This window comes from Strigops habroptila, chromosome 10, assembly GCF_004027225.2.
Source record: "Strigops habroptila isolate Jane chromosome 10, bStrHab1.2.pri, whole genome shotgun sequence".
Classification (NCBI taxonomy): Eukaryota; Metazoa; Chordata; class Aves; order Psittaciformes; family Psittacidae; genus Strigops; species Strigops habroptila.
The window spans coordinates 22,122,514-22,137,320 of record NC_046359.1 but is presented as its reverse complement, the minus strand read 5'-3'; the positions used below and the strand labels follow the sequence as shown (position 1 = coordinate 22,137,320).

At 37.5% G+C, this 14,807-nt stretch overlaps 1 protein-coding gene across 1 annotated transcript in view; it reads right to left on the bottom strand.

Moving 5' to 3' along the window:
- CRIM1 (cysteine rich transmembrane BMP regulator 1) overlaps positions 1–14,807 on the bottom strand; it is a 188,459-nt gene that overhangs the window by 56,331 nt on the left and 117,321 nt on the right. The window contains exons 6-7 of the mRNA XM_030498818.1: positions 5,650–5,832; positions 987–1,184 (exon numbers count right to left, since the gene is read on the bottom strand). Of these exons, the coding sequence (XP_030354678.1) occupies positions 987–1,184; positions 5,650–5,832 (381 nt within the window). The remainder of the gene's footprint in view (positions 1–986; positions 1,185–5,649; positions 5,833–14,807) is intronic.

Genomic DNA, 14,807 nt, shown 5'->3' with positions numbered 1-14,807 from the left:
TTGTGTCAATCTTGACCTATTTATCATAATTTGTATCATAATTTAACACCACACCTCACCCCCCCAGCAAAACAACTTTTATGGACTTAAGTAGTTCCTAGCTAATTCTGCTTCTAAGAGTAAAAACACGTGATAGCACAGAATTATCTAACCTAGTACAGATGAGCTAACTTGTGTCCTGAAAGCATTGCAGAGGCATCAGTGTGGTATGTTAATGAAGCACCAGCATGGCTATGTTGCAACCTTTAATAATGAACGATGGAAGCCTATGCTATACCATGATTGCTTTCCATGGTTCATCATTATTATCTCAGTCTGATACAGACAAGCATTTAATCCAATTATCTCTCACCCACTTCCTTGAATCTGGAAGAGGAAAAAGAGACATTTGTCTATTCTTCTCTCACTGGAGGAAAAACCCCCCTTCAACACACTTCCATCAACCTCTCTCTCCACACTACCTTCCCAAGCTTGTTCACATACATGCTAAATAATGAGCACTTGGCATATAGTTAAAAACTTAGTTGCACCAGATAATATCATCCTTTGGAAGTTTCACTGAAATAATTACGTCCAATATCAAGCTATATTGTGCAAAGAGATTTTTAGTTGAAACTAAATGACACTGCTGAATAAGAAACCAGGACTAATCCATTTATCAGTAATACCAGCCAATGAACATTTTGATCATCTAACTTCTGTATTTATTAATGAGCTTTAAGAGCAACAAAGAGTTAAACTGGTGAACAATGCTGATCTTAAATGATTTCTTACTATACTCTTTTGGGCCAAAAGAGTATTGGACATTGCCACATAGAGGTATAGTTAAGCCACGCTTAATTTTTCCACCCTCAGTAGTTTATTCCGTCACAGGCAATGCTATGCCAGCTACTCCAACCCTCCAAAATTTTAAAGTAAGTCAGGAATTACCAGGTAAGCAGCAGCCATGACAGACTGAAGAGTAATAACAGAAATACCAGTCTTACCTTCACACACCGGGCAGCACTCCCCAGGGACTTTAACAGGATTTAGACAGCTCTGCCCACAGGCCGTTGCAACACAGTGCGGGTCTCCATTGATGCACTGGCAGAAAGTACAGTCATCCTCTCGCCAGCGGTCTCCGTGAGCTTGGATCTGACCATTAGCATAGCAGCCAGCGGGGTTATTTACTGGATAAACTGGGTCTGAAATGAGAGGAATTGCAGGAGAACAAGAAGTTTTATCTTCCCTTTTACATGTAAATTTTACATATGAATAACTGCAGTACTGTGATTTCACATTACCTAGAAAGGGTAAAGTGCAGCCACTACCAAACAGTGAAAGAACCACACTATGGTAGACAGTGATAAAATAAAGTAGGTAACCACTTAGATATTTCAATATTGAAATTTACTATCAAAAAAGTTAAGTCAACTTATACTGAACATTCACAAATTCTGTGTTCTATTTTTAACTATTTCAACTCAAATTTGGTATGTAACAATTACAAGGCTTAATTTTTTGATTTTCTGATTTTGTTCTTCATAACAAAATGGATCTTAGACCTGTTGACCCATTTTTTGTCCCAATTTAAATTCTGAAGAAAACTGAAAAAATCTCAATGAATTAGAATGACTCACATCAACATCACACCACTGTTTTATAGTATAAGCAAAGAGGAGACCTGTCAAATTTCTTGCTGGAACAAGGAGACTGCCTTCAGCTACATCTCATCACCGTTTTGGACATATACTAGTTTTCCTGAAAAGATGATCTGGCTCGGTTTTCAATTTTATTTCATTTGGAAGCCACAAGACCCACTTACCTGCTACTAATCAAGACTCGCATATGTAGATAACAGAATTTTGGGGACATACTTTATATAAGATTTATCTTCAAGTTTCGTGCATATAAATAATGCAACTCTGCATATGCTAATTCATGACTTGAAATAATAGCAGCTTTTACTCTTCAGAAATGTGATAAGCAACACTGATATTCACAGTAAAAAACCCCAAATGCATTATGTGAATATACGCAACTTATCACAGTGGCTGATACAAGGTAACTGTCAGACTCAAAATTTAAATATCTAACAATGTCCAGTAAACAGGGCAAGTTTTCAAAGCAAGCAGTAATATAAATTACATATTAAAGCAAATTTAATATATTAAACCAAATAAATACAAATAAAAGCATTTTTTTTTTTTAGCTGACAGCAGATACATATTGAATAGGCACAAGTCATTTACACGTAAGTCAAATTTCAAAAAGTGTGGAGTTTGAAGGACTTGGGAGAAAAGAGATATCCTATCTAAAGGGGAAAAAAGAAGGACTTTAAGTTTCATCACTCCCCTTTGGAGGAGGCAATGCATTTTAACTGTATATGCTAATAGCTGTTGTCTTATAAAGCATTGCATCACTTTATGACAGTATCAAACTCTGAATATTTGGAGTGAAACTGCACAGAACTTCTAACTTTACTTGACATTCACTTACATCCTGAACATTAGTTACATTCCCAATTTTAGCAAAATTATTTAAGTCAATATAAACCCCCAGATGTTTGGAAAATAAGACATTTCAAAATTAAAACATTTCCTACTTTCTTAATTTTGCATCTTTTATGTTTTAGGATTATCTTGCACCTGTAATTCTCTATTTTAACCTAGCCAAAACCTCAAATAATAAATAAACAAATGAAGTGAACTTTATCATTCAGCTTGTGTATGGGATTCTGATTGACACAGGAATACAGAGAAGGAACAGAAAAGCCATATAAGACTCGTGTTATTTGCAATAGTCTTTTATGTGTATCAAAACACAAAGTTCTTAGTACCCTTAAAAGGTCAGCAGTATTTAAAGATAAATCAAGCCCAGCAAATTTTATTTCCTGAATGCTGAGGTATCCTACAGGACTTTGAGAAATAATTCTTCCTGGAGCTAGGGCAGAAAGTGCTTTTGCCTGTACTACACAATGCTCATCAAATTTACCATTTGCCATTTGAAAACTGTTGCAGAAAAGAAGGCGGCATTGTATTTCTTTATATTTCTATCATCAAGAAAATATTAGTAGGAAACAATTTTGAAAATCAGTCATGAAATAATCAATTAGAAAGAGAGCAGGTAGAAAAAAAATGGCAACTCTTCATCAACTAGAAAAGCATCAATGGGTGGGCTGTTAAGTATACATTCTGCCCATTTAGAAGACTTACCTTGTCAATTTAGGTGTCACTTAAATTATTAAGGAAGGGATCAGAACTTTCTTTTAAGCGTTTAAAGGAACCATGAAAACTGTAACACATTAATGGAGCCATTTGTCTAGCCTCACTTAAAAGAATCCCACTAAATCAAAAGGTATTTATAGTAAAAACCAAGGCACATCTTACCATCCAATCATTCAAAAGTCAGAAGTAAGACTTCCTTGATTTAGTGCTATCAGTCCTATAAGAAAAGCATGCAACAGTAACAAGCAGGCCAAACAGCATCAGATGATTTGATGATTTGTAACTTAGGATCTCAGTCAGCTGAGCAGAAATTAACCACAGCCAACACTCGAAAAAGAAGATTGTACTCAGTAATTATAAATCATTATCCATTCTTTTCTATCTACTAAGGACCTGTCTCATGAAGAAATTTCTGTTACAAGCCTCATACATACTAACTCAAACCCAAAATTAAATGTTCACAGGTTTTCTTGAAAATCTGATTCAAAACCTGAGAAATAAATTTTTAGCATTGTATGATGATATAGTAGAATAATTTACTGATAAATTGTAAGATAGCTGAATATTTAAACCACCGAAGAGGATGAAGGATGTATCTGAAACTGTAAGTCCAATGTGGAAAATCAACACCCACATCTGAATATGACAGAGCTGGTATAGAGAGCCCAGACACAGCAGATACACAGTTACATCGCTAAGTATCTACATAGATTGTCATAATGATTTCATAATGACAAATCTCAGAATATTCACATATGTGAAAAATAGTAATTATACCAAAACCCGCCAGATTTCACATATTCTATAAAGTCAGCAGCTCATACAACAATTTCTTCAGGAGTGGATCTGCACTTACTCAGGAAGGGTTTCACCACATCAGATGTGCCTTCTCTAAACTTTTCCAACCTGTCACTAAATGATGATATAGCACTGAACCTATTGCACACACACACCGCCCCCCGCCAGCTTGAAGGCTCTTAAAAGCATAGGCACAACTGTAGCAGGAAAGACCTGGCATCCTGCCTCCAAATAGAGTAAAAAATGAAATCTAGCCCAGATCTTCAACATAGGGCAAACATGGACTGGTATCTTCTTTAAAATACTTAAGCCTACAGCATTTGTATTTCAGCTTCTCTACATGTGAACACCATATATCAATCTATCTGATATGAGCTGATACACTAAAACATACAAAAATAAAAATACTCTTTAAAGAATGACTTCCTGCTTCTTACCTTACCACCATAGTATTTTATTATCCAGATTTTGGACTTTTTTTTTTTCCCCCCCTTAAAATCTCTGAAAAAGCTTTCAATTGTTTGTAACAAAACAAATCACCGAACCAGTATCCTTCGCTACATCTGTGCTGATTGAGAAGGTCCAACTCTTACAGCTACATCCGTGCTGATTGAGAAGGTCTAACCCACAGCTGCCTCTTTTAGACTTGTTTTTATGAGCTTCTTTACTTTGATAATTCTGTTTGGAATGAAGCAAAACTATAATGGATCTTTTGGATTATTTGTTCCTGCAAGGAACTACAGGAATACTGATATTAAGCACACTGCAAAGTGTTTGAAAGTGACATTAATGATTAGATTCCTCTCCTCTTAGGAGGAGATTTGAGATTTCCAGCTCATTTTGCTTATTAAGAAGTCATTCCTAAGTTCACAATTAAACACAGGGACCAGAAGTTCTTCACAGGCCTTTTGTCTATGTGGTGGCCATAACCTGACCCCCACTGGGGCAAGATCCAAGTGTAGAGCGCCAGCCTCATCAACCTCTACTGGAATCCTGATCATATTCTGGCAGAAGATGCATCAAATATTTTCTAGCATAAGCAAGAGGGTCAAAATGAAATTTCCAACAGCACCTTTTTTAGCAGGACTTGCAGGTCTAGCAAGCAGAGCAGGCTGTCAACAGGGCAAAGGAGGAAAACACTGAAGTTTAATTACTACCCGATTTCTTTGCTATAATTGTAGAGAAGATAAGATGTATGCCTTGCTCTAGCTGAACAGAACAAGACTGGAAGAAGCAGGCTGCAAGGCAATGGAAATGTCTCTTAGGGCCACCATTACTGCTTCAAAGGAGCTTGTCTGAATACCTGGTGCAGAAATTAGGAACAGCTTGTTAAGTCCCTTGGGAAGAAGGTTCCCCTAGAAGTATTACACACCTGACCATATCTAAGGAAGTTCTGATGCAGAAGAGAAACATGCAGAAACCCAAACAGCTCTGTATAAAAAGGGCAGAGTGTCAACATCAGAGAAGCACTGCAAAGAACAAAACAGCACACACAGACATGACAAAAATGTAGAAATAAACCAAATTAAGGAGGAATCTGCAAACTTTAGAGGAACAAAATAAAGCACTTTGCTCATTTGCAAACAGGCAAATAAAAATGAACCAGCACAACTAATAAGCAAACACAATTAAAAAGATAGTGTACCTTCACACACTGGGCAGCACTCTCCTTCCGGCACATAGTACTTGTCGCAGTGTAGTTCACCACACTGGGCAGAGAAACAAATGGAGACTCCACCTTGGCATCGACAAAAACGACAAGCATCCATTCGAAACATGTCTCCATCATAATATTCCGTGCTGTTAAATATGCAAGTTGGCTTCACTTCTGAAAGAAGAAGGAATTTTACAGATATTGGTAAGTGAGAAACGAACTCATGTTGCTACTGACAAAACCAGATATAAAAGAGACAGTTGACTTTTCTTTCATTTTTAAACTCAAATAATTTTTTTTTAAGAAGATAGCATATTTTATTGTCTGTTTCAACAACGGAAGAAAATAAAATGCTATTCTAAACAGGAGAAGTTCAGGTTAGATATAAGGAAGAACTTCTTTACTGTGAGGGTGGCGAGGCACTGGAACAGGTTGCCCAAAGAAGTGGTAAATGCTCCATCCCTGGCATTGTTCAAGGCCAGCCTGGCCAGAGCCTTGGGCGACATGGTCTGGTGTGAGGCGTTCGTGCCCATGGCAGGGAGTTGGAACTAGATGATCCTTTCCAACCCTAACCATTCTATGATTCTATGATTCTATGCATAATTAAAGTCTCCTTTTTAAAAAAATCAAATACTGAAGGAAGGCTATGGCACAGGTATTTCTTCATAGGTGTTAAATATTTCTTTTTCTGGATGAGAGAGAAGCTACTTCAAATTTCAGCACAGGAAGCAATGGATTTTTCTGTTTTAAGAAGACAATTTCTGATGTTTCTTAAGTGTAATCTTCCTTTCTGCATGACTCAGTACACAGGTAGATAAAATGCACTAAAGCTGTTCACGCAATAGGGATATGTTTAATGCAAAACCCAAACATATTTTGTGACTGCTTGATTTGTTATGCAGAATGGAATACTACTCAGTTCAAGCAACATGGAGCTGTACTAGTCAGCTCACATCTATACTCCCCACAGAAAATAACCTCAATTCTAATAAATATTTATGTGATCACTTTAGTGTATATAGATGACTATTTCTTGTATGTCTTCATCTACATCAGAGCCCTAACGTTTAAGTAAACCTGAACTTTCTGGAAAACGGAAAGCCTCTGAATGGAGTATTTTGGAATGGAACAGTTTGCAGATTTAACTACTTCTTTAAAATTATTGTCACTTTTTTTATACCAAAGGGGTTTGCTTCCAGAATATGAAGCAGATCCACACATCATGAATACAACGTAAGGTTTCTTTAAGGCTTCTGACCTTGCAGTTACCCCACAGACACAAATTTTCTTCCACCAGCAAAGTGTATTCTGTTCAATCAGCCCAACTGAGATACATGCAACGCTGTGTACTTCAACAGCCCAGGGCTGAATCATTGTGACTCTACACACCCTAGAAGAAATACTCCAAATTTATGTTCAGCTGTAACACACCACATTAGTCATTAGGAAATCATGACTTCAGTTTCATCATTACATTACTGAGTTAAGCCTCCTTCCTCTTCTGAATAAACTTTTTGGCCTTCTGTGGTACTAGCCCAAGAAACCTGAAAACATTTTAATTTTTGAAAACTCTTTTACGTGAAGTAAAAGAATATGTAGTAAATAGATGTAGTTTTTCAGAAGCTAAAAATCTAGCAGTCTCAAAAGCCAAAGGTTCTGCAAATGGGAAGCTATTTAATTCAGCAACAAAGTCAAAAAGATTACCGAACTGTGGATAAAAACATCAAATTTCATTACAGCTGAATTAAAGTAGGAAAGGAAAGAAAGCTTAATTACCTATGTTGCTGATTTCTGTAGAATACATGGGAAAGACTATTTACTTACATATGTAACGCCTAGCTACAAAGGGCTGAAAACTCTGCCCACTGTGTGGTCAGGTGATTTTTGTTTTTGGGTTAGGGCTCAGTATCACACATGAGATGAAAAACATTTATGGAAAATTCAGCACTTGCAGGTTCCTTTCCACCCATTCCAACTCTCTTACTTCTGGGGGCTAAAAATTTTCTCCTGATTTACTCTTGACAATGATACAGGTTTTATTAAAATCTCTAAAGCATTGCAAGGACTCTAGTATTTCTTTCCACATACCACATATGCTTATATTTTGTTCCAGCCTCAAGTAATTTAACATGATTATAAAGCATTAGAGTTGAAACTTGGAAAAATCCTGACCAATGTTTGATTATAATATGCCTGTTCTGTCTTCAAGACATAATCTAGAAAGCAGCATTTAAAAAAAAACAAAAAAAAAAAAAAAAAAAAGAGTAACAGGAGGAAATACCAGTATGCTGTGTCCAGGAAAACAGGTATGACCTCATTACAAAGCAATTCACATAAACAAACACTTGAGAAATATTTCAAGTTTATGCAGCTCAAGCTGTTAGTTTAAAAACCTTCTCAACAGGAGTAAGTGCCAACACAGTTCAAAAGGCCTTTAATCTATTTGCTTCAGACTTTAGTGGTTCGATTGCAGCTTTCCAGATTTTTAATCATTTCATGATTCCCACCCCCCCCCCATCCCCAAAACAGCAGATCTGAATTCCTGCCTAGTTAGGAGTAGAAACATCATCTTCCATGAATTATCATTAATTTTTAAAGTGTCCAAATAAGACCAAGGAAGTAACTGTAAATCTGTAAAGCAAACAACATGTTTTCTCCCTACAATGAGAACCACCACGGAATTTTGCTATACGTGTATTATTACCATCCAGATTTATGGTAGTGTATACATTCACACTAACTATTGACCTAAGCCTATAAATCCAGAGACAAGGATTACTTTTGTTAGAACCATATGTAAGACTGCAGTTCTTAGACTCAGTCAAGCCAAAACAAGCACTAACCGAAGAACCGTAGCTTTAGATACTCATACAGTGGAAGCCTAATGAAAGGGTAAGCACCATGCCATGAAATTGTAACGATGCATTTTTTTCCACCATGATATGCTAGAAGATTCTCTCAGTTCTCTTTTTTATGTATGGCAGCCAGAATAGAGTGGAAGAACATAAAGCTAACACTAAATCGATGCATCTTTTCCTAAAGGCCAGTAACCATGAATTCATTATTCTGCCAAAAAAGAGAATACAGGTAGTCTTCCTCAAGTGCCAAAGCTTCATTGCGTGACAAAATAATTTGACTGAACTTCATAGCACAAAGTGCTTAAACATATCTAAACCCCCAAATCCTTTTTCTGATGCAGACTACCACCACAAAACAGCAGGCACGATACAGACCATGGGTTTGTGAACATGAATTCAGTCTCTGCCAGCTATCAGATAACCCAGTAATAGAAGATTGATCTAGATCAAGCACAGACGTACAACTGCTCATCTGTGAAAGGAGCCAGGCCAGAGCAGACAGTACCCGGAACAATACGAAGTTTGTACGGGCTATGGAAGGACAGATGATATCGCATCTCTGTTCCCATATAAAGTTAAACATGACTAAGATGGACTTGATTTGGCATTAAAGTTCCTGCCACAGAGTTAAATGAGAAAGAGTGCTGGCAGAAATTTAGGTTTACAGATCTCACAGCCCAGCCTTTTTGTTCTAAAAATCAGCATTGCAGTGAACCACAGAGCCCCGTACTACAGACGCAAACTGATTACTTCAAGATCTTTACCTCCCATCTGAACTGCAGACAGACACAATCTGTTTTATCAAACCAGCTTTCAAAGGTATTTCACCTGACTTTTAAATCTAGTTAAATACAGTTCTATTGGCTGAACTAGCCCAATATAAAACTTTTGTTATTGAGATTTCTGTAGTTTCCCAATACTTCTGGTTCGTTTGATTAGTCACAGAACAGCTCAGAAAAACATGCAAGTTTGCACTCCATCCCTTCGGAGGCAGTGCATTAGATGCTTCAGGCATCAGCTGTCTTTAGGAAAGTTTGGGCATTTTCTTTTGTAATATCAGAAATTCCAGCCCCCCTGAAGCGGAAACAAGATTCTGTTGTTTACAATTTTCTGTTGTATAAAGGATTAAAAGGCTCATGATTCCAGCATACCGAAGTATTTGTACCAGACCCTTGGAAGGAACCGGAGCAAGTGCTGTGCACTTTTGATTAAATGAAAGGGAAGGAAACTGATAAACTTGAATCCTGTGTCCATATAAACAAAACACAGAAAAGCTTTCTGTTTTTCAAAAGTTGCGCTGATAAGGACTTTAAAAAAAAAAAAAAAAAGGATACACTTCATTGGAATTAGCCCATAACAATATTAAGAGACAACACACCACATGCTTTTGTTTCCTTGCAAATACATAAAAACTACAAAAAGCTAGCTACGAAAGAAAATATCATTGGGATCCTTGCTCTTCAGGTTGTACTGCTTAGTGCAGTGTATTCCCTATTAACACAACCTCAGGACCATTCTCAAAGTCCTTTGGTCCTGCCTCTTCTGAACAGGTCATCCAGAAACAGAGAGGTCAGAATTAAAACAAAGTTGTAATATTATTTGTAAATCAATGCAATTATTTATGCATGCATTTAGACAATTATATACACATATTTGCACAGCTCTATTTTTTTTTGTGAGATCTGTAAAAGATATTAAAAGATACTTGGGATTGATGAGGAAAATCAAATTCAGCAATTCAACTTTTATAGTAAGGTTTATAGCAGAGAAAGTCTGTATTAGCACATTAGAAACCACTTTTATATTCATCTGCCACAATCCATACACAGAACCAACTATCAACAGCAGTCTTAAAAATTGTCTGTCCACCTCAGCAGCAGATCCCAATCCAGTAATCTTTAGGCAGCTTCAGAAGACAGTTCTTGTGTAGGTTGATTCATGTCTCTCTTACAGCAAACAAGACTGCGAGGTGTTCCACATAGAGACAAAAGACTTATTTCTAAGTCACTGTATCGACTGGAGGTTGCATCATGGAAAGATCCCCCAACAGAATCAGCTCTAATACATCCCCGACTCAATCTTCTCTTTAAAACCACTGGTGATGGAGAAACTGCAACCTGTCTATTAAACAATTGCACAGTTTTAACTACTGTAATGAAGCACAAATCATAGCAAGGGTAATTCAGGGTAGGCAGAAACAGCTAACAAACAGAATGAAGTTTCCCAAGTTTCATTACTTTTCCCACCTTTAAGTCCTAGTATTTTTTCCCTTCCTTCAATGTGCAAAATTGTTGCTAAGAGGACTCATCTTGGGTGTTCTTGCATTCATCCTCTCCTACAGATAAAATGCACACATTTGTTTCAATTTCAATTTTTCTTCATCAGGTCAGGTTTTTCAGTGTTTGATTGTTCCTGTGGCTTTCCTTCAGGCTATCCCCCTTTTTGTCTATACCTCCTTCCGGAAATTAAGCAGTACTACTTTTCATCCTGCAGTAGGTTTTAGCCCTATCACAAAAAACTGAGGAGCCAAGGCCACCAAGGGCCATGGCTGTGCTCTAAAACCCCCAAACAGTGACAGATTTTCTTGATAAAATTGCCAAGCAATTCTTGGAAGCAAGCCATGTTCTTCATAACACAGGAATGTGTCTAAATCCCAGTAGTCTCTGTCAGTCTATCAAAGGAGAAAATGCACGTTGTCATCGGTTTAGCCCTAGGCATGTTACCAGGACACAGGCATCTGAAACAATCTCAGAACCACTAAAAGGTACTGGCACAGCCCATCATTCACTGCCAGTACATCTGTGATAAGCCTCCAGTGTATACGAGAAGTTAAAAGTTTCAAGAAAAACAATCCCCTAACCTGTAACACAGGCTGTGGTTTGGCATTTGTTCCATTCTTTGAGAAAAATACTTAATTCTAACCTTGTCCTCTCCAAAGTGTTGGAAACCTTCTCCAAAATTAAGCATCTAGAAATACCTGAGAGCCAGAACATTACTGAAGGCATGAGCTTAGAGAATTCACTTTGGCAAAAATATTACTACTTCAAAAACTAGATGTATTTAATTTTTTTTTTCCTTTAACTTTTAAAACCAGACAGAACTAGACCATCTGGCATCTAATATTCTTTGTACATGACATACCACCAGTTCCACAGTTTCTGTCTAGCATCTTGTTTTTCGTTAACTGATATGAATGAAAGAAGTCATTAGACTTCGTCCTTATGTTATTTAAAACTCAGTCTCTACTACCCACTGACTAACCCTCCCACTCATAGTGAACCACTGTAAAGGCTTTGAATTTGGTTTCACATCGAGCTGTGGTCCCAACAATTTCTACCCCTCCTCTTTTATTTATTAATATTTTATTTACATGCAACTACAGAGTGATAGGTCTTACAAGGAATTTTTGACTGGCCTTTTGACTGGCCTCTTGTTTTAAATGTAACTGGTAATGACTTGCATTGTTTCAGATATTTTTCCCAATTTGACAATGGTGAGTATAATCCAGGTTCAGAAGATCTACAACATTTGACTTGGCTTGGCAGACTGACCTGCTTTTTGACTCTATGAGAGCAAATTCTCATACTGCTGTGGCTGGTGATTAGCCATGATTTTCAAATAATGTTCAAATGTTCTGACTGAAGAAAAACTAAGCTAACCCAAAAACCAAAACCTCACCCCACAACCGCTAAATTGCGGCACCTTTTTGGCATCAGATTATCTTCCTTCAATATTAATCTTCCATTTATTATTTACCAAACGGTTTGTTATATGTCGCTCCTCGCAAACTGCATTTTGATTCTTGTTACTTTAAAATCTTGTTATTTTTAAGCAGGTGACTATTTAAAGTCCATAAAATTCTGTGGCTTTGGATTCGCAGAAAGAAATGCACAACGGTGCTTAATTAGGATCAGGACTATAGTCTACTTTGGGACATACTCTGTTAGCATGGTCAAATTGAATCCTTAACTTGTTAAGAGCACATAGAAAACGAGCTTACTGGAAGCGCAATATAAATTCTGTCAGGATTAGTGCAATAAATAATGGGAACTCTATGGTAATTAGCTGATATCTGTGAGGTGTTTCACTTGGACTGCATTTTTCCTTCTTTAGTGAAGGTTTTCCTTGCTGACCTAATATTCCCCATTCAAATCCGTTCAGTACTTATTGATGCCCCCTTTAGAAACAGGTGATTCTGTTTAGAAATAGTGGAATCACCTTTGTCTTTTTCCACAACATCAGCTTAATAATGGAACTGCAATTGCTGTGAGAAGTGAATCAACAGGTGAGAAGTGTGATTAAACAGAGATTTTACTCTCTCCTCCAATGCAGTACCACTGTATAAGAGATGGAAGCATGAAGTCAGGAGGCACAGAAAACCCCCCAAATGCCTCATTTATGTCAGTGGTATCTTCTTGAATGAGGAAAAAAAATTACAGAAGCAGTTGTAAAACCCAGGTTATGTGTCACATCAAGTGAATGAGCTTGATGGTTTAGGAGATTTCTCTACTATCATGTGATCATCAGTACAGCCTAGAACCGCACCATAGAAAGGGTCACCATCTTAAGTCCCAGGAAAAGTTGTTATCCTTTCTTCTCTGGACCAGTGTCAATTATTTTTATGTACGTATCAGGTAGTCCCATTTTCAACGGGCAGGGCAACAAAAGTTCACACCTCACTTCCAGGGGAAAGGGATGTGAAGTGGGGCTGCAGAGCCACTCCTGGCAAGACTGGACTCTCAAATCGCAGCTCATACATGGCCATAGCAGAAAGAAGGCTTGTCCCCTCGACCCTGGATCACATGGACACATTAACAAGGACCACTCTCACACATGCAATTTACCCTCAGAGACCCTTTTAAAGTAGCAATTGTATTCAAGTAAGCTTACTGAGAAGTGGAAGCCCTGACTGACAGAAGGAAGCAGCTGCAGGATGGTTGGTAAGTGCCCTTTCAAATTTCTAAGGCAGAGCTCACAGTCAGTATGTGCTTCAGTGCAACTTACGTTCAAGAAACCCATGCATCAATACCTAATTAGGGAAAAGGCAAGTTTGGATACTCTGGTTTCCAAACCCTTCTACTCTTGCTGCATATACAGCTTGCAGTCTCTTTAGATTCACTTCTTCATGGTCTAAATTTAATGCTGAATCAATTTTTTTTTTCTTACAAGCTCTTCCATGAGAAAAGGCAGCACCAGGATTAGTAGACAGAAACCTTGGTGAACAGTGTATTTTGGGTGGATCAGAAGAAATCTTGAATTAACTTCTGTAAAATGCATGATTTTGGGAAGGACTGCCTCTTGGGAATCTCTTGCTCAATTTTCCCTAAATTTATATAATATGCAATCCAAATGGAAAGCGGACTTCAGGTAAGTGCAAGCAGGAAAACTTCATGGCAATTGGAATAACCTGCCTTTAAACAAAGCAATAAACACTCTCAATTCCTCTGAAATGTATGCTCTGTTACAATGAATTGGAATCACAAAACAGGCAAAACCTCATTTTCAGTTTCATATATTAAGATGAAATTATTTGCTATAGATTTCCCACATTGCCATATTTTCTCTGTATCTACTTCACACTTCTCAGAAATGAGCACATTTGACTATGGATGTAGCTCTTCCTTGAAAACTTTACTACTGAACACCACTACACTAATTGCTGATTCCCATATGCAACAAGTAGTGAGGTATATATAGCTATATCAGCTATACCTCTAGTTATGCTATTTGATGGCAGCCAGAGATTTAAATTTAGCAATTCACGATTCTTTCTCCTTCAGGCTACAATTCTGTTACATGCGCAACCTCGGACTTGCCCTGAGAGTCATCAAGGACAGTAAGATTACGAGAAACAGCCAGCCAGCATCGTCTCAGCAAAGATGACTGACACAGTCATATCATTATTGCATTGTAAATCAATGCGATTTACAATCACAGTGCAAACAGTTCCAGAGAGCTGCAAGGTTAAATTTACAAGTTAAACAGTAAAGACCTTTCTCTGACAAGGAAAAAGGAGCAAGAAACAACAAACTTGTGGTAATCATTGTTGTCCAAGCTATCATTTTGACATCCAAAGACCAGGCACGGTATGTTCTGGGGTGCCCCAAATACGCATACTGCATAAATCATGACAGAAGAACTTCATGCATCAAAAGGGAACTTTGACTTGATTCCCACCACAACCTAAACAACACAGAATTATTTTATTTATAAAGATGCTTTCCTTGAAAATAAAGGAACCAAGCATATAATACATGCCTCAAATTTGACCTTTTTAATTGACTAACCTCT